The sequence below is a fragment of the Triturus cristatus genome, chromosome 4_1, assembly GCF_964204655.1.
Source record: "Triturus cristatus chromosome 4_1, aTriCri1.1, whole genome shotgun sequence".
Taxonomy (NCBI): Eukaryota; Metazoa; Chordata; class Amphibia; order Caudata; family Salamandridae; genus Triturus; species Triturus cristatus.
In genome coordinates this window covers 128,940,003-128,961,009 of record NC_140585.1, presented here as the reverse complement: position 1 = coordinate 128,961,009, position 21,007 = coordinate 128,940,003, and the positions used below count along the sequence as shown (strand labels likewise).

Below are 21,007 nucleotides of genomic sequence, written 5' to 3'. Positions count from 1 at the left end.
TCAGAACTCCCTACCTTGCGTCCACAGGACAGGAAACAAAACAGGAAGTGCTGAGGGAATGGTACCTTATTGTAGTCTCTAGCCCAGGGTGAGTGGGGGAGCATATCCGGGTTTGTTTCCTGTCCTGGGTTCGGAAAGCCACCTCATAGGCTAAGATGCGGGTCAAGGACAAGGGACATAGAGGTAATGGGGAAGCCACCCACAACATGGCCTCTCTTCCCTGCCTCAAATGTTTGTAAAAAACACAGCCTAATGATAGCCAGCGCCCCCGCCTTCTGTGCTTGTGCCTGCCCTCCACTCCCCTCCCAAACTCTGCTCTCAATTGGAGCTGAGAGCCAGCACTGACAGGCTCTCTGAGCGCGGGAAAGAGAAGCCTGGACTCCTCCCCTTATTCCTACACCACAGCAGTGAACAACCAGTTTGAGAATCCGCTGTTCATGATGGAGGCTCCAAATGGAAGTCCTACGTAAAGAGAAGGCTCTGTGCCAGGTCAGTCACTCCACCAGCTCTCAGGGGTCAGAGGAGGCTCTGTGCCAGGTTAGTCACTCCACCAGCTCTCAGGGGTTAGAGGCTCTGTGTCAGGTCAGTCACTCCACCAGCTCTCAGGGGTCAGATGAGGCTCTGTGCCAGGTCAGTCACTCTACCAACTCTCAGGGGTCAGAGGACGCCCTGTGCCAGGTCAGTCACTCTACCAACTCTCAGGGGTCAGATGAGGCTCTGTGCCAGGTCAGTCACTCTACCAACTCTCAGGGGTCAGAGGAGGCCCTGTGCCAGGTCAGTCACTCTACCAGCTCTCAGGGGTGCGGTGCACTGATGAGCACCGCAGGAATTATATAAACTTTCACTCAATCTATATGAATAAGATTAAATCTGCAAAAAGGGTCTATCTTACTCAGCGTATTAATAATGCAGCTCATTCGAGTAAAGAGCTGTATAAAATACTGAAGGAATTTACTGCTCCTCAGGTCGAGCAACTCTTCTTTGTACCTACTCAAGATTGAGTTGACTTCATTGCTCTGTTTTTTGATAATAAGATCAAAACAATTTATGCCTCATTTCCTTCTCGGGCAGCCGATTATGGCTGCCATAACACCAATGTGAGTCAACCCAGTCCCCTCTTACAATTAAATAATACCCCTTTATTAACTGAGTTTGACCCCATAACAAACATCGAAGTTAGCGAAAGTTTAGGAAGGATTAAGTCTGGCTCCCCTGCCGATCCCTTTCCTCCCCGCTCCTGTGCCAAAATTTTACCACTATTTGTGGATATTCTAACCTTTGTTTTTAATCTGTCTTTTAATCAAGTCACGTTCCCGCGAAGGTGGAAACTGGCACAGGTTAAGCCTATTCTTAAAAAACCCTCAGCCGACCCTAGCGTGCCGGATAATTATCGCCCTATCTCCTTGCTCCCCTACTTTGGGAAGGTATTGGAGTTTTTAGTCAATAAACGTCTTACGGCCCATCTCGAAACCCATAGGCTCCTCGATCCCTCCCAGTCTGGCTTCCGTGCGGCTCATAGCACGGAGACCGCAGTCATTGAAGTAGTGGACAATATTAGATTGGCCTTGGACCGTCGAGAATCTGCAATTTTGGTTCTTCTGGACCTGTCTGCAGCATTTGACACCATCTCCCACAGCATTCTTAAGCATCGTCTGTGGGAGATTGGTGTCAGAGGGAGGGCCCTGGACTGGTTTGCGAGTTATCTGGCAGATCGTTTCACCATGGTTTCCGTGGACGGGATTGCCTCCTGTTCATACCCAGTAACGGTCGGGGTCCCGCAGGGCTCGATCCTCAGCCCAATGCTGTTTAATGTTTATCTAGCTCCGTTGGCCGATATCATCAGGTCTTATGGTTTTGACACACTATCATATGCCGATGATACCCAGTTGTTAGTGACTTGTGATCCTGACCAGTCTGATGTTCAAACTCGTTTCACGAGCTGTTTGATTAAGATCAATGACTGGATGAACTTAAACAGGCTTCAGCTGAATGGTGGGAAGACCGAGGTCATCCTATTTGGGAAGGCCGAACAGCTCTGGACTTGTGATTGGTGGCCTTCAGAGCTGGGTACCTGTCCTTCGCCCAAGCTTGCAGTCCGTAACCTGGGTATCACAATTGATAACTCTCTATCCTTGAAGACCCACATAAATCAAGTGCTGGGGACCTGCTTCGGTATTATGCGTTTGCTACGTAAGATCTTTAAATGGCTACCCATAGAAGCTAGGAAACCTTTGGTCCAGGGTCTCATCATTAGTCGTTTGGACTATGGTAATGCCTTGTTCACTGCACTCAACCAGGACCTACTCTCTAAACTTCAAATTCTCCAGAACACGGCCGCTAGGCTTGTTTTGAATCCCCCCCTCGCACTCCTTCTGCTCCCACTCTAAATACCCTACATTGGCTGTCAATTCGCCAAAGAGGGCGCTTTAAAATCCTCTGTCTCACGCACAAGATAATGCAAGGCACAGGCCCATTATATCTGGCGAAAAAACTCCAAAGGTATGCCCCAGGACGTTCTCTGCGGTCCAGCTCTAGACCTCTCCTTGTCCAACCTCGTGTTCGGACTGCCCGTAATGGAGGTCGCTCCTTTTCATACCTGGCTCCCATGCTATGGAATAGACTTCCATTGGATTTACTTTCCATAACGGACCATCTACTTTTTCGCAGAAAGCTGAAGACCTGGCTCTTTTCTCAAAAAGCGTAGGTACATGAGCATGATGTCACCGCCCGGTTTCTTTGTCTTGGTTGCTAGCGCCTTGCGACCTTTGGTGATTTGTGCGCTATACAGAAATCTTTGACATTGACAGGGGTGAGAGGAGGCTCTGTGCCAGGTCAGTCACTCTACCAACTCTCAGGGGTCAGATGAGGCTCTGTGCCAGGTCAGTCACTCCACCAGCTCTCAGGGGTGAGAGGAGGCTCTGTGCCAGGTCAGTGGACTCCACCGACCCTCAGGGGTCAGAGGAGGCCCTGTGCCAGGTCAGTCACTCCACCAACTTTCAGGGGTCAGAGGAGGCCACGTGCCAGAGGAGGCTCTGTGCCAGGTTAGTCACTCCACCAGCTCTCAGGGGTGAGAGGAGGCTCTGTGCTAGGTCCATCAACTCTCAGGGGTCAAAGGAGGCTCTGTGCCAGGTCAGTCACTCCACCAACTCTCAGGGGTCAGAGGAGGCTCTGTGCCAGGTCAGTCATTCCACCAACTCTCAGGGGTCAGAGGAGGCTCTGTGCCAGGTCAGTCACTCCACCAACTCTCAGGGGTCAGAGGAGGCTCTGTGCCAGGTCAGTCATTCCACCAACTCTCAGGGGTCAGAGGAGGCTCTGTGCCAGGGCAGTCACTCCACCAACTCTCAGGGGTGAGAGGAGGCTCAGTGCCAGGTCAGTGGACTCCACAACTCTCAGGGGTGAGAGGAGGCTCTGTGCCAGGCCAGACAGTCCACCAACTCTCAGGGGTCAGAGGAGGCTCTGTGGCAGGTCAGTCACTCCACCAACTCTCAAGGGTCAGAGGAGGCTCTGTGCCAGGTCAGTCACTCCACACACTCTCACGGCCATCTTTAGAGATCAGAGGAGGATGCTGTGTTCGTGTTACATACAACACGTTTCCAACGTACAAAGGCGTGTGCAGTGCAGGTGCACCGGGTGCGCCAGGCACATACTGCGGGGGTGTAGAGACATGGTGCTGTTGTGTGTTTTACTGGGGTTAAAAGAGCAGCATTTGTGGCTTGTAACAGGAGTGATTAAGAAATTTGTTAAAGAATTTAACCTTTAGGAAATTATGTGTGTGTTGGGGACACTGGTGTGGAAAGTGGGATCACAAGCGGGGCGGGAGTGGGATGTGGTTCAGGAGCAGGAACCTACACATTATGTGCATTTAAGAGGGGTTAACCCTACCTGAAGTAACACGGTGGGGGGTGCCCCGGGAGTAACAGAGGTGAGCGGTCGGAAGGGCAGCTGGCACCGGGGAGCCCCGGGTACTGAACAGCCAGCAGCGCCTCCGGGCACCGCCCATAGAAATCCCTAAAACAAGCCGAGCTCACCTCCATGGGCCCTCCGAGGGCGATGTTCACAGACCTCCGGCGGGGTAAAGGCGGGAGGATTGTCACAAAGAAAGACCCGGAGAGACCATGAAACCCTATCCCTGCTCAGCAAATTAGCGCCCGATGCCCTAGCTCTCTACTGCGCAAGCGCAGCGCACGGGATAAGTGCCGTCGTGTCTTACCGTGCATGCCCAGGAAAAGTGTACCGTGGGGTGCAGTGTCACCTGCACTAGACATGATCGTCCCCACAGAAGTCAGAAATACCTCCGGGGCGTCTGCCCTTTCCAAGAGACGGCACTTACTGGCTTAAAGGCCCCTTTTTGGAGACGGATGACTTCCATTATAGGAAATTCTGTTCTCCATGCCTATAGAAGTGCCTTCCCAGTGTGTTCTTGTGGTTTGAGTGTTTGCCATTTAGTGCAGTATTATACCTCTACTTGTACTTTGTACTCTTTTGTAACATGCACACATGTCACCTTTCCTTTTGTAAGGTATCGTTTGCTACCTCTTGTCTTTTGTTTGCTCTTCATACTTGCACAATTGTCACTATTGCCTCATGTAACGCAATGTTTGCTTTTGTAACATGCTCACTTGTAATGTTCGCCCCATGTATCATTACTGTTCCTATTGTGAAGCGCTCTGACACCGGGTAAAGTCCACGCTATATAAAAACGCATAAAATAAAATAAATCAACAGAACCAGTACTGGGGTGAAAGATTCAAAATGGATCAGGACATTTCTGTCATTTGCCTTATTCGGGGAGATTGATACGTGCCTCGTGTGTATCTGGTGTGTGGTATTAAAGCGCCCTCCATCCGTCCGAGCCACTGTCCTTCATCCGGCTCCTCTGGGCAGGTCCAGGGGAGCAGTGTCTCTCTTCGGGGCCTGTGCATAGCGCACCGAGGCACAGCGCGGAGTCGGAGCCGCTACTGCTGTATGAGGTGTAATGAGCTCTGGGCTCCTCTTTCAGAATCCTTCACCGAGAGCTCTTGTGAGAGGCCCGTCCAGGGAGGTGCAGAGGAGGCGAGGCCAGTCCAGGGTGGGGGCAGAGGAGGTGAGCCCTGTCCAGAGGGTGAAGAGGACGTGAGCCCTGTCCAGAGGGTGACATGAGCCCTGTCCAGAGGGTGAAGAGGACGTGAGCCCTGTCCAGAGGGGGACGTGAGCCCTGTCCAGAGTGTGAAGAGGACGTGAGCCCTGTCCAGAGGGTGAAGAGGACGTGAGCCCTGTCTAGAGGAGGTGCAGAGCAGAGGAGGTGAGGCTTGTCCAGGGGGGGGGGGAACAGGATAAGTGGCCTGGCCAGGGGGAGTGGGGTGCAGAGGAGGTGAGGCCTGTCCAACTCAGCGGGTGCAGAGGAGACATGAAGCCAGTCCATGCGATGCAGCAGAGGTGAGGCCTGTGCAGGGAGTGCAGAGGAGGTGAGGCCCGTCCAGGGGGGTGCAGAGGAGGTGAGACCTGTCCAGGGGGGTGCAGAGGAGGTGAGACCCGTCCAGGGGGGTCACAGAGGAGGTGAGGCCTGTGCAGGGAGTACAGAGGAGGTGAGGCCTGTGCAGGGAGTGCAGAGGAGGTGAGGCCTGTGCAGGCAGTGCAGAGGAGGTGAGGCCTGTGCAGGGAGTGCAGAGGAGGTGAGGCCTGTCCAGAGGGTTGCAGAGGATGTTAGCCCTGTCCAGGGGGGTGTAGAGGAGGCGAGGCCTGTCCAGGGGGTTGCAGGGGAGGTGAGGACTTTTCTCAGCTGAGGGGTGTAGAGGAGGTGAGGCCTGTCCAAGGGCTGAAGAAGACGTGAGGCTTGTCCTGTGCCGAAGATAAAACCTGTCCTGTGGGGGTGGGAGGAGGTGCAGGCCTGCCCTGTCCTCTGGGTGCAAGGTGTCAGGAGTGCCTCAGCCGCTGTTCTCAGCACTCAGAGGTCCTCCCCAGACCCTGCAAGAGACAAAGAACAAGATGTGCGCCCTGGTCCATACCAGGCCTTTCAAGGGAGTGGATGAGATGTCTTCGCAGCTGGAGCGGGCTGTACTGCCATCTCTTCCATGTCATTGAAGGAAGACGGGGCTGTGCAGCCTGGTCCTTGCCTGGCTCAGCAAAGGAGAGTGAAGCAACATTTATTACCTTGCCTGCCTCCCGCAGCGGCTGGAGCTCCCAACACTTCACTACATTCGTACCCTTAAAAGTGTTTTATCTATGTCTTGTCATGTAGTTTTCCTGATGTCATACCCGTCTGTAGCCACACTGGGTCTGTTGTAATGTGATGTCATGGTCATCATTAGGCTTAAAGGGATGTGATGCCATTTTCAGGGATGTTGAGGACCCAATCTCAGCCACTGGTAATTACCCGCGGCTGCATCCCAGTCCATCGTTGGGCGCCCACCATGCCACGTCAGACAGGAAGCAGACTTATGCAAATCAGCCTTAGATTCCTTTCAATAGAAGACCAGCCTGAAGTGCCGGGCCTGATCCTTTCTGAACCGGAACACAAGCAACACCTAACTGGTTTCAGCCTCTCTGGACCTTGACTGTAGGGTGCAGCTTGATTCCAGTGGTGCAGCGAGGATAGGATAGGATATAGGTTTTTAAAGCGCTCGATTGCCGTAGCGCCTTGGCGCTGGTAAGTGTGGAAGTGTTTCAGTCTTGTACAGGGGCTACATTGAAGCAAACAGCCAAGTCTGCAGGACCTTCCTGAAGGATTGATGATTTGGCAGAGATCTCAAGGAAAAGGGCAGCTTGCTCCAAAGCTTCGCGGCACAGTTTGAGAAGGTTCTTCCACCCCATTTAACTCTCCTAGTCCTGTTCACCTGAAGAAGGCCCAAGGTACTAGATCTTAGGGCACGACCGGGAGTATAGGGGATCAGCATTTTTTGGATATCTGTAGCTCCTCCCCCGAAGATAGCTTTGTGGACCAGGCATAACGCCTTAAATTCCACACGTTGTTGTACAGGAAGCCAGTGTAGTGCTCTGATTCCCGCCGAGGTGGATTGGTCTCTAGTAATGTTCAGAAGCAGTTTCGCGGCGGCATTCTGTAGTGACTGTAACCTACTCAGCTGGGCCTTGTTTATCTCCAATAGTAGGGCATTACGGTAGTCAAGCTTGGACAACAGAAGGGCCACCACCACTGCCTTTCGTAGTTCCTGCGCAATAAAAGGGAAGATCTTTCTCAAGGTCCTTATTAGGAAAAAGCATGACAAGGTAAGGCTATTCACCAGGGCCGAGAAATTTAGCTGACTGTCGAACAGAACACCAAGGTTTCTCACCTTGGACACAGGGCGGGGGCATTCGTCAGCCTTCAGGGGCCACCAGGAGTCGTTCTACAGGGATTGCCCCTGACCAAACTCAACGATCTCTGTTTTTTCTGTGTTGATTTTCAGGAAGCTGTGGTTCATCCAGGTCATGATTTCCAGAAGACACGTGTGAAATCTAGCGGCTGTATCCTCTTACTGATTGGCCGTCGCAATTATAAGCTGGGAATCATCCGCATAGGACACTAGGGCAAAACCATCCTTCCTGATGAGTCTGGCCAAGGGGGTGACATAGATGTTAAACAGCGTAGGTGACAGCGCTGATCTCTGAGGAACCTCACAGGGAAGATGGAAACTGTCGGATTGAAAGCCATCCCAGTATATGCTCTGCTCCCTGCCCTCCAGGAACGATGAGAGAAGGGACAGAGCTGGGCTCTCAATACCGACCTCCTGTAGTCTCTGTATTAACACCGTGTGGTTCACGGTGTCAAAAGCTGCTGACAGATCTAGCAGGACGAGAATAGCCCTAACCCCCTGTCCACTATTCCTCGGATCTCCTCGGCTGCTACGAGCAGAGCTGATTCTGTGGAATGCTGTGAGCGAAAGCCATGCTGCGTGGAGTCTAGCAAATTGTGGGTATCGAGATAGTCCGTCAGTGCCCTGTTTACTGATTTCTCCAAGATTTTAGCAGCTATAGGCAAAGCAGCAATCGGGCGATAGTTCTTGGGTTCAGAGGGGTCTACGGTGGGTTTCTTCAATATTGGCCTGGTCGTAGCTCTCTTCCAACTGGATGGATAGCTACCTGACTCCAACAATTGGTTGATTAAGGGAGTTAGTTCTTCTCCGATTCTATTTGCTGCCAAGTGCAAAATCATAGGAGGACAGGGGTCATTAGGTGAGCCTTATTTTGTAGCAGCAATAAGTTTACATGTTTCTTCCTTAGTGATTGCTGGAAAGTTCATCAGACTGGGATGTGTTATACTCTTCTCGACCAGAGGTTGCTCTAGCTTATCTGGGCTTGGGCGAGTGTTCAGAAGATCATTGTAAATTAGTTGGACCTTGTGCTGGAAAAATACGGCTAATTTATTGCACATGTCTTGATCGGGCTGGAACATGTTAGCCTGCTGCAGTTTGGAGAGCAGGGTAACTGTTTTGAAGAGCTCCTTAGTGGAGTTACCTGCTTCCTCGATCTTGGTGGTATAGAACAGTCTTTTGGCAGCAATTATTGCGTCTCTATACTGTTGGAGGGCACGATTGTAGCTTTATTTTCTTATCTGAACTATAGTCCAACCTCCAAAAGCGCTCAGCCTTTGTGCAGGTTACCTTTAAACCTTTGAGCCCAGAGCTATACCATGGAGCTGAGGGTTTTGATCTCCTAACAGTTAGTAGTTTTTCAGGAGCCACCGCGTCAGCTGCTGTCGCAAGCCATTTGTTGAAAACAAGTGCTACCTCAGTATTGTCCTTACTGAGCAAGAGAGGAGATTGGCCAAGGGCCATATTTAGACTATCGGCTTGGACCCTAGTCCATTGTCTGGTCTTTACCTTTGATGGTTTCGGATGGGATTGATGTGTTGGTATGGCTTTATGGTCTGACCAAGGAAGGGCGATAACTCTGATCAGGTCCATATCTATGCTATTAGTGAAAATGCCATCTAAGGTATGGCCTGCTTGATGGGTGGGTTCGTTTACTAATTGGCTGAAGCCAAAAGCTGCCAGATTGTCCAGAAGTTTTCTAGAGTCTGGGAGGTTAGTTAGTTCCAAATGATAGTTGAAATCACCAAGAATAATGAATGGTTGGGGGTCGACGCGGGATTCCAGATGTGTCATTAGTGCTTGTGAAAAAGAAGTCCTAGGACCAGGTGGGCGATAGATCAAAGTCCCTGAAACTTAAAGAAATTACTTAGCTATATAGTGAAGTAAAACGCTTCTGCAGGTAAGTCAGAGATAGTTTCTATTTGCATCTTCAAGTGGTCCTGGTGGACGATCGCTATACCTCCCCCTCTCACTCTATTGTGTGCGTTAACGGCATAGCCCTTGGGAAGTGCTACATTCCAGTCTGGACCCGAAGCATTGTCGGTCCAGGTCTCAGTCGGGAAGACTATATCGGGCGTGGTGTTTTCAATCAAATCTGCGATCTGGAATTTGTTTTTACTGACGGACCGCACATTAAGCAAAACGCAGAGTAGTTGCTGTTACTGACCTAATTTAGTGAACGCATATGGGTCTTGCCTAGAGGTATCCTTAAATAGTGTTTCACCCACCCTGTCTTTAGGGGTGTCTCGTCACATAGCTCCCCGGTTGCTGGCTTGATCGGGGCCGTCAGTTCTACCTTTGCTTATCCGATGGACACATTTAATACAGGCGATCTCCGCTGAGTGTCCGTCTGACGGAAACAAGCAGCGCATTCTACAGGGGGTCACATCTAAATCCATCAGTTGCAGTCTGCTACAAGTAATTACCTTCAAAGGACCTGGGGTCCTGGCGCTGGTCACGCTCCGGGCGCCGATGGGCGCAGACGGGCTTGCCTTTGGCGCCCCAGCGCACCTTATATGGGAGTCAAGAAACAACAACTAGCGGGTCAACCCAGGTGCAGTGCGGACCCGCCTAGCTTCCGGGTACCGCCAGGGTCGAGCGGCGAATGAGGCAGAGGTAGAACGCAGAAGGGTAGCAGCAAGGCGGGGTGAGAGTAAGTCGCGTTTTACAGAGCACAGGAACCACGTCTGGGCAGGGCCGGACAGGACATAGCAGGCATCGGGCGCTTGGGTGGGGCGATTTTGCCATGGTGGGGGTCGTTTTTTGTTACTGGGGGCCTTTTTTGCAGTGGTGATGCTACATCGGCCTCCGGTAAAAAGAGCAACAGGGGCTGGTCCGTCAACATTGCCAGGGATGCTTTAGGGACCCTGTCAGCCCTGCGTCTGGGCGTACCTGTCATATTTAGGAATATGGAAAATTATGGGTGTAATGTATTAATTCATCTCAAGCACTGATAATTATTCTGGGACGCATCCCAGCCTTTTTGTTCTTGACCCCCTCAGCATGCGACCAATCATAGCGTTTCAGCCAATATTACTTTGCATTCTGGAACTTGTGATGTTTTTTACCATAAAGAGCATGGGATTAAAAATCCTGCCTTTCACTGCATTTTGGGTAATAGTCAAAGATTGGTTAAAGTTTTCAGCTTTTCCAAGGACTTCTTAGCAGTGGTGCACAAAAACACCTTCCTTGAATGTCTGGGTAGTTGCTACCCAGTCTGTACATGTTTTGTAAGGCAGGCTTGATCTGCTGGTGTTAGAGCACTAGTATTATAGCCAACATTTTAAAGAGATATGGTATGCACAATGTGAGAACTTCTAAACCTCCAAGCGTGATTAACCTATAGCCAGTACATAGGATATGCCTACTCAGCTGATGCAGATTTGTTTCCCTTCCCACTATGGACGGCTCCCGTTAAAATGTGAGTAGGGGTCTCTGAGAAAGCATGCCTGAACTACTCAAGTTTGACCATTAATTAAGAGCCTAACCAACGTTGATGGCGTCCTGTCCTGTAGTTCCTACCAATCCGTAGGACTTGCGCATAGTTTGGACAACTTAAACTGAGGGCTTGGAGTCAAGACTGATTCTGGACACCCCCGCAGGATATGTTGTCCTATAGACCAGCTAGCTCACAGTGCCACTGCAAGCTACCCCAAACCTACCAGGGAGTGAATGGTTTTCTGGCAACCACTGAACATGACAGCCCTGACCCCTCAGGGATTGTGGAAACAGTACAGAACCTTTCGCTCAGTTACTCGTGCTTACTTATTCTCAGAGAAGTATACAGATTATGCACAGTGGGACTTTTTTCAATAATATTTATTGAACCAATGTTACTGTTGCATAAAATACGTGTGCTGCAATGATCAGTAGACAGAAGCAGATAAACTTGATTACCAGCACCAAATGGGTAAATAGTAGATATACTTCTACCATGGTGCTAAACAATGTATATATATATATAAACAAGGCAGTAATCTAGTGTACTTCTCCTATGCAAACCCTACTCTAAGTGTACCTAAAGTGTGTGTAGGTGTAGAGCCAAGAATCCCCCCCCCAAGGGACGACCCAACTCCATTATCTGATTGGCTAGAGTGAAGGACCCCATCTTGGTCACAAACTGGACACCCCTCACGAGATGTCAGACCGCTGCGTGGTGATTTCTCAGCATGCAAGGACCCTCTGTGTCAATCAATCAATCAGGGGGATTGTAAGCGCGCTACTCACCCGTGAGGTTCTCAAAGCGCTGGGGGGGCGGGGGGGGGGGGGGGCCATAGGAATGAATGGAAAGACATTCTCATTTTGCGATTCCCAATTAGAGAATCGCAACATGCGAATGCAATTTCAAGGGTGTCAAAAGGACACCCTGTTGCACCCCTGAAATGAGCATGGGTTCAGATGTGGTGCACATACATGTATGTATGTGAGTCATATGGCACTTTGAAAAATGCAAAAAAGTGCATTTTTCAAAAAAATCGCAAATGACCACCAACTCGAAGTTGGTGGTAATTTGTGATTCCTTAAGTCCAAATTGCACTTTTTCTGTGCTTCTTACATTGCATTTAAGGAATCGCAATTTGCGATTCCTTAAATGCAATCGCAAAATAGGGAATTGCAAAATTTGCGATTGCTTATTTTGCGAGGGGTGTTTTGTGTCATACATTGGACACTGCTGAATTGCGATCGCAAACGCGGAAATTCTGCTAATTTCAGCTTTTGCGATCGCAAAATTGCCTTCATACATATGGCCCCAGGTGTTGTCCCATGCTGTTGGGGTGGTTCCAAGGACGAGGAGACTCGTAAATAAAGGGACCCCCTCTAAGAGGCATATAAAGTCAGGGAGAAAGAGGGGAAAACAAACCAACTAATACAAGAACACTCCCCTATGACCTATATTTCTTTCCCAAAGATCCAATCTATTATCAGTTAAAGTACAAGTCTGAATTTATATGATTATGACCTTCAAGTGCACATATACGTGTACATCATTTTATTTTTCATTCTTATTAGCTTCTGTCTATTTATGATCAATACATATTAATCTGTATGATTTGATATATTTACTAGATAAACACTTTAAAAAAATATTTTTAGTACAAAAATTATTACACATTATTTAATACAGTAGTATACGACTGTATCGACCCCCAATAAATAAATAAATCTAATATCGAAACACATTCATTCCTCACACTTGCTTACAGTCATACAGTATACTTATATACTTTTGGGTATAAGGAACACATAGATATAAAACGTTTCCAATGGACAGATTCGATGACCAAAGCCAAAAGGTCTGGGCGCACGTGGTCTACGCGCGTTTCGGTGGAGTAACCCAACCGTGAACCACCTTCATCAGGACCTTGCCCGAATAGAATACAGTGTCACCAGAACAGATCAGAATGGGGGTACTAGTTTCAATTGGGAATGATACCCATTCTCCAGAAAAAAACTGATTTGAGAAAATAGGACCACGAAGTCTGAGTCGCCAATGGCTGACCGTCCCCTTCTAACTGGTGGGAGTTGGCTTCTAGATAGTTTGTTGGTTTGATTAGGAGTCCCCAGCGCCGATGTGTATAACATTTTCAATACATACGTGTATTGGATTATATGTTCTCGTTCTCCCCAAAGCAGAGTGTGTCACACTCTAAGCCGTTGCAATGGAGAAATCTCTATGGTATATCCTGGTGTACTCAGCTGAATAAAACTTCCATAAATGTACCCGCTTTCTCAGGAAACACCTCTGCGTTGCTGCGCGTCCATCTCAAACTGCTAGTCAAAGGCGTAGTCTGAGGGGGTAGGAGGGTGTGGGAATCTCCTTTTCACATAATAAAGACACGTGACTCAGGAAATTCATCAGGAACTTGCAGGTTTATTCCAAGGTAAATAGGACCCATCCAATCCTCAGCCAGCTCAATATGTCACTGTCTCAACCAACCCTGGTCTTAGAACCTTCTTCAAAGCACTACATTCTCTAACCAAGGCAACAGTTAGAACATTCCTAAGACCTGATCATAAGATAGAGAACCCAGATGACATAGGCAAAGCATCACTATGACAACGACAATACCACACACCTCCCTCCGTAAACAACAACAAAACACACATGCAAAACAAACAAAACACAAATCACGAAATATTATCTTTCAAATATTCTGGTTTCCTTTGAACCCTAGATGCATTGCGTGATGGTTCTGACAACACTGTTTCATTTCCCAATGTATTCTCAGAACCTTCACTTAAATCAGAACACACACAAATCCTTCCTAAATTCCAAATCATATGGTCATTTGTTCTTACAGCATTATTAAACACTTTAACTACATACATAGGTTTAGAGAATTTTACTTTAGAGCCCAGAAGCCTTACAACCACCTTATCTCCAATCTTGACTTCCGTTCGTTTAGTGGATTTCCTCACATCAAAATTCTCCTTCCTAGCTAGACACTTTTTCTCTTCTCTTTTCTTCCACCCTTTAGTATCTTTTTTTACAGAAGAACCAAACACAGTATCCCCCAAACGTCGAACCCATGAGGGTTCCACCAGAGTACAAGGAGCCCTCCCTTTAAAAAGAATAAAAGGAGACTGACCCGTTGAACTGTGAGGAGTCATTCTATAGTCTTCAATTTTCTTTAACACTTGTTCCTTCCAATTTTTCCCAGAACTTTTTGCCAAAGAGATTGTCTCCTTGATCACCCTGTTGAACCTCTCAACCATCCCATTGGTTTCTGGGTGATACAGGGAACACTTTTTATGTTTTATGCCTCTATCCATAAGGAATTTCTCTATTTCTTTTGAGACTAATTGTACCCCATTATCCGTCAAGATTGATTCTGGGTAACCCTCTCTAGCCATGAGATCTTCTAGAAATCTGATCACATGAACAGTCTCTATCCCAGAAGTAAACTGTATCTCAGGCCACCTCGAAAACAAATCCAAAAGCACCAAAATATAACTTTGCTGTCCATTGAAATGAATGGGACCCACAATATCCAGCGCCACCTCCTTCCACGGTCCACTCGGAAGTTCCCTGATGACCATAGGTTGAACTCTAACAACTTTTGACTTATCACTTGTTGCACATCCCAAACAATCTCTAATGACCCTTTCTATCTGTAAGTCCATTCCTGGCCACCAATATGAAGAACGAAGCCGCTCCTTGGTCCTAGACATACCAGAGTGCAACTCATGAGCCATATCCACCAAGGCCTTCCTTATCTCTAAAGGAGGTACCAACCGTGTTCCTCGTAACAAAATACCATTACACACTCCCATCTCATCCTTTACGCCCCAAAACTTTGTAGCCTCAATTGACCCAGCATTTTTTTTTCCACCCACTCTGAATTAAACTCATCACTTCAGACAATACCGGATCCTGAGATAACTTCACCCTCCATTGATCCTCATCAACAATACTAGTATTGACAAAACACACATGCAAATCACTTTCAGCCCAATCATCTGTGTCTTCACCTTCACCAGAACCCTCTACTAGCCTAGAAAGAGCATCAGCTACCGTATTCTCAACACCAGGAATGTATTTTATTGCAAAATCATACTCTTGAAGAGCCATGACCCACTTACTAATCCTTCTAGAAACTTGGTCTATGCCCTTCTTTCCAAAAATCTCACATAAAGGTTTGTGATCTGATTTAACCACAAATTCAGTACCCCATAAACATTTCTTTAATTTCCTGATAGCCCAAAAAACAGCAAGTGCCTCACGCTCAATCACCGAATAACGTGATTCCGTATCCTTTAGCCCTCTAGAAATGAAAGTAATAGTTTCCAAACCATTCTCACTCTCTTGTTGCAACACCGCACCCAAACCTTTAAGACTCGCATCCGTGGTCACAACTGAAGTTCTTGAAGGATCAAAACCCTTAAGGTTAGGTGTATTACAGAGTTTTTCCTTAACACCAACAAATTCCTCATCATACTCCCGAGACCATTTAAATTCCACACCTCTCTTCAAGAGTGCTCTCATGCTTGAACAATGTTCCGCAAATCCCTCAACAAATTTGTTATAGTATTCCGCCATTCCAAAAAACTTCATCAGCTCTTCTCTTGAGGATGGAGGTGGCATGCGAGAAATTGTGTTGACCAAATCAGGTTTCGGAGAAATACCTGCACCAGAAATCGTGTGCCCTAAATAATGAATAGAAGAGGTTTCAAAACAGCACTTTTCTAATTTTACAGTTAAATTGGCATTTTCAAGTCTGCTTAACACTTCAAACAGCACCTTCCTATGCCCCTTGTGATCCTTTGCAAATATTAAAATGTCATCCTGATATACACAAACCCCATCACACCCTTCAAGAACTCTTTCCATAGCACGTTGAAACACAGATGCCGCCGACACTAAGCCAAACGGCATCCTAACACACCTAAAAGTTCCGAAAGGTGTAATAAATGAGGTCAAATCTCTTGAAGACATATCAAGTTCAATTTAGTGATATGCAGAAGCTAGATCGATTGTGCTGAAGACCTTGGCACCACCTAGCAATGTGAGTAATTCCGATATATTAGGTAGTGGATACTTATCGACAACCACACACTTGTTTAGTTGTCTTAAGTCCACACACAAACGCAAGGACCCATTGGACTTGCGTGCAGCGACTACCGGAGCAAGCCATTCCGTGTTGGAGACTTCTTCAATTATTCCACCATCCTTAAGTTTATCCAATTCCCTCTTCATCTCCTCCCTAACTGCTAAAGGAACATTTCTAACTTTACAAGTAGAAGGTTGAGAGTTAGGGCGTAGAGGTATATTCAATTTAAAATCTTTGAGACAACCTAATTCCTCTCTAAACACTCTTGGAAATTTTCTTTTGATGTCACCCAGAACACCCCCTTCCGGTTTTAGAAGAACAGTTTGAACGTTCTGTTTGAGAGCAATAGGTGAGGAGCTCCCTGGATCCAACATAACACCTAAATCTGCCTGATGGAACCAACTGATGATACTGTCACCCTTCTTGGAAACATACACCTTGCCTGATACATATCTCCCACGATACTCAATTAAACCTATAAAATACCCACATAATGGGATAGGTTCACCCCCATAAGCCAAAGGGCGTATATCCGGCTTCAGTAAATTGACCTTTCCAGCAAGTTTGATAAAATGATTTTGAAACAATGGTAATTTTTGCCCCAGAATCAAACAGTACTCTTGTAGGTTCACCCTCAACCTGTATTACATCCAAAGGACAAGACCTAACCTCCCCAGACCTATTTTGTGGTACATCAGATTGAACTTGTACTACAATTTGTCCACATACAAAGTCCTCATCTTGAAACTCTGTGTCAACTGTTTTGACATTGCTTGTAGAATTTTTAGTTATACAAACAACCGCCAGATGACCCTTGCGCTTACATTTAGCACATATTGCTTTCAGAGCTGGACATTTTTTATCATTCGCATAATGCCCAAGTTTATCGCACCTGAAACATTTCGGAACAAAAGGTTTTGATTTACCTTTAACCGCATCATCACTTTTAGACACGTTTCTGCTAACAATACCCTCTTTTACTGTTTCAATAGAAACTTTCACATCATTCTTTAAGGTGTCTACACATTTCAATGAATGTTCAATCCTTTTTGCAACTTGCAATACCTCATCTAAAGAGGGTTCATGGCTTAGCCATAGTTCTTCACGCACCTTCTCTAAATTGCACCCTAACATAAACTGATCCCTTATTCTTTCTTCTACAGCTGTTCAAATCTACAGGAAGACGCTAGCTTCCTTAGTTGAGTAACATACATCTCCACCGATTCACCATTATTTTGAAGCGTCTTAGTGAATTGATACCTCTCAAGTATCGTGCTAACTTTGGGTAGATAATGATTATCTAGTTTCTTAATACACACCTCATATTCATTTAGACCCCTGCTTTTAACAACAGAGAGATCAGCTAGATGATCAAAAACATCTTGACCCTCCGAACCAAGACAATGTAAAAGAAGAGCAGTTTTCCGCTCTGCACCAAGATTCGCACCACAGACTTTAGCGTATCTCTCAAATACTTTTTTCCACTTCTTCCACTTGATTGAGGGCTCACCTGGTTCCGATAAAAAGAAGGGAGGAGCAGTCACATTCTGCATGGTTGCAATAAATAAATTGAACAACCTGCAACAAGCACTTGTAAAATATCAAATACCCCTATTACACTGTGTTTCTCCAAGTGCTTGCAAAATTTCTTGCTCACAAATAAACAAAATGTAAATAAAATCCCAACAATACAGCAACCGAAAAACAGATGGCAGTGTCGCATAAGAGAAACAATTTCCCTACCAAAGTGACAGAATGAATGTTGTTTACATTTCTTTTTTTTTTAACATGCGCTTAAAGAGGGCACTAAAGCTTCACCGTTCTGTTCCTGAAATGTTGATCAAAGCTTCCTGCGAAGAACTGAGCAAATCTAACTCCACACCGGAGCTAGAAACTAAAAACAGCCAGTCACAGTAATTAAAATGAAAAGGAACAATATACTCCTTGAAACTTCTCTCTATATTTCCATAGTGTGCATATCACCAAGATGATCATAAATGTGGAACACCAGAAATGTTGAAAATCCAATGTTGAAAATCCAAAATAAATCGAAGTACTGTGTCTACCTTAGCGTGTGCGTATCACGGAGATGAAATCAAACAATTTGAAACGCAACAAGGCAGACTAGCAATGTTCCTTGTTAAAGCTGCTGGGAAACGCTTCCACATCCTTTCCTGAATGCGTCACCCAGGGTCGTGTGCGTATCACGGAGGTGAAACGCACATACTGTTCCTGTTGCTGGGCAACGCCTCCACTTCCTTCTCTAAACGCGTCACAAAGGGGCGTGTGGGTATCACGGAGGTGAAATGCACCCACTTCCTGTGCTTTTGCTGCCAGGCAACTGAGCTCTCCAATGACACGGCTGCTTGGCAACACCCCCTGGCTTCCTCGACACAAAACAATGGAAAGAAGAGAGAGGCACGGGCCAGCACGCTCACGCTAAGAATCCCACGCGGAGACTTTAAAACACAACGTTAAGGTAGGCAACGGTTTTGGCCTCAGATTACGCTTGTGTGACCGAAATTAAGAATATAACCGCACTTGCATTAAAGTTGTACATCTTCAAGCGCTGTAACAGTTGATAGCTCCACTGAATTTTAGAGGAGCAATAAAAACAATCACAAGAAGGGGCGAGCCTGTGACGATCCAATAGCTAACTTCAATACTATCAACATTCACGGCGAAAGCTCCCAGCCCGCAAATCAGATTTCACAGTACCTCGTACATTAATCCAAACAGAGTGTTGTGGATGTTGGGTCCTTCCTTTGGTCCAGCTGCCGACTACGCCAATGTGGGAATCTCCTTTTCACATAATAAAGACACGTGACTCAGGAAATTCATCAGGAACTTGCAGGTTTATTCCAAGGTAAATAGGACCCATCCAATCCTCAGCCAGCTCAATATGTCACAACCGACCCTGGTCTTAGAACCTTCTTCAAAGCCAGGATGTTGTTCTTCTTGAGGAAGCTGGTCAGTGGCATCATGGCATTCTTGTAGGCAGAGTAGCTGTCGACTGTCTTGGTATTCCTCCAGTTCTTTTCCAGGCGTCTGCAGGTGCGTCTGGCTCCTTGGAGGGTGGTGGTGAACCATGCGGCTTTTCTGGGGTGTTGTTTGCCGGGGTTGCGTAGCCAGGCGAGCTCGTCTGCGCAGTTGGGGATCCACGTGTGGAGTTCTCTGGCTGCGGTGTTTGCGTCGGATTCCCAGGTGTCGTTGCCTCGGGAGAGGGTGGAGTTCAATTGCTCGTCGTGATCTTGCTTCAGTTCCTGCATGGCGGGCGAAGGGCTGTTTTAGGTGCTTTGGGTTTCTCAACGGTGAAGTGGACGCAGTGGTGGTCAGTCCAAGGATGTTGCGTTGTGTGGCTGAAGCGGACGCTGTTACCTGCAGCAAAGATGGGGTCTAGGGTGTGCCCTGCATCTTGGTGTGTTGAGGAGTTTGTTGAGTCTGATGTTGGTGAGGTTGTTGATGAGGATGGTGGAGTTGGGGTCGCTGGGATTGTCGAGGTGGAAGTTGAGGTCCCCAATGAGTATGTAGTTCGTTGACGCAATGGCGTGGGGTGCAATGAAGTCAGTGATGGTGGTGGCGAAGGGTGTCCAGGGGCTGGGAGGGTCTGTAGATTAGCGTTCCACGGAGTGTCGTCTTGTGACTGGTCCTGATTTGGAAGTGCAGGTGTTCAGTGGAGGGGAGGTTCTCGCTGGAGCAGGTGAGGCGTATGGTGTTTTTGTGGCCTTCTCCCGGGTGGTTGGGGCAGTCCTTCCTCTAGATCTTGTAGCCGTCCGGGATGGCGGTGTTGATGTCAGGGGCGGAGGCGGCGTTGGTCCAGGTCTCTGTGAGGAAGGCGACGTCGGGCGATAGAGAGTCAAGTAGGTTCCAGATTTCCATTGAATGCTTGTGTATGGAGCACACGTTGAGGAGGATGCAGCTCAGGGTGTGGTCAGTGTTGGTGCTGGTGGTGTTGAGGGTTGGAGTTTTGGTGAAGGTCCGGCGGCAGCGACGGCAAGAGAAATGGCCGTGGGTCGTGTGCATTTGCATTCTGCATGTCTTACGGGATTGAGTGCGAGGAGGGTGGCGGTATTGTAGCGGTGGAAGGTCGTGGATCCAGGGTTCCTGGTGCGGGTCACGGACGGGCTCAGACGGGCTTGCCTTAGGCACGCCTTCGGCATGCCAGCTGCGCGCAACCGGGCAGCAACCGCCATTAAGTAGGGGAGGAGGGGCGGGACTGGAGGTAGGGAGGCGGGGCAGCAGCGGCGGGAAAAGCTGCAAATAAATAAAAGCCCAAAAGTAGAAGGATGACAATCAGCAGGAAAAGCTGCAATTACATTAAAAATGCCCAAAAATACAATGCGTGGCAATCAGGAGGAACCAGGAGATAATTAATTAATGCTCAGGCGAAGTACGTGAGCAGGTGGCGAAGGGGGCATTAGACGAGCTGGAACTCGATCGCCTCTGGGTGTGTCGGGCTGCTGAGACGGGAGGGCTCAAGTGTTGATCCGATGCGGCGCTGAGAGCAGAGCTTCTGGGGAGAGTACCTCCTCTGCTGATCTATCGGGCTGTTTATCTTTTATAATAGAAAGCAGCCTTGCGATGTGCGCATAGATTAGTGATGTTATGGATATATAGATAGGTGTGTCACCCAGTGGATGAAGATAGTGATGATATTTGAATGTAATGCGAAACGAGATCTTGTACATGCTGTTCAGGGCGTTGTGATAATGTTGTGCCAAGCTAGATGTAAAAACAAGTTTAGTTTCAGAGAAACTAATCCAACATTGTCATGCCTGAAAATGTGTGCAAAAGATCACTGCTGGACATGTTATTTGTGAGGAAAATGTAAGAAATAAGCTGTTTCACTTGACTCAGGAATATAATACCTGCTGGTGGAATACTAAACACTTCCTGTCAGTAACTCCATGGGGTGCAATTCCATTGGTGCTGCGGCTACACAGAAGCAATGCACTCAGTTACATTCCAAGATTTCAGCTGTTGAAATGCCAGGAGACCCATGATCTCTGATCTCACATGTCTGCCCTAGAGTGCTTTACTCTACCCCAACAGCCTCTTATCCCTTGCCCCTTTTCTGAGGAGTACCCCGACACGCAGCTCCCACATCAATGAGCTCACCCTCCAAACAAACTTCTCTACTTCGAAAAATATTTTTCACCTCCATTGGTT

General features: G+C 47.5%; 1 protein-coding gene and 1 pseudogene across 2 annotated transcripts in view; one reads left to right on the top strand and one right to left on the bottom strand.

Moving 5' to 3' along the window:
* The window catches only part of LOC146847632 (uncharacterized), a 141,444-nt gene extending 137,260 nt beyond the window's left edge, over positions 1-4,184 (bottom strand). The window contains exon 1 of the mRNA XM_085651768.1: positions 4,029-4,184. Within this exon, the coding sequence (XP_085507894.1) occupies positions 4,029-4,034 (6 nt within the window). The 5' untranslated portion in view covers positions 4,035-4,184. The remainder of the gene's footprint in view (positions 1-4,028) is intronic.
* Positions 4,185-4,909: 725 nt separating this feature from the next.
* The window catches only part of LOC146847631 (uncharacterized), a 133,426-nt pseudogene continuing 117,328 nt past the window's right edge, over positions 4,910-21,007 (top strand). The window contains exon 1 of the transcript XR_014981137.1: positions 4,910-5,281. The product of XR_014981137.1 is annotated as an uncharacterized LOC146847631 (transcript). The remainder of the gene's footprint in view (positions 5,282-21,007) is intronic.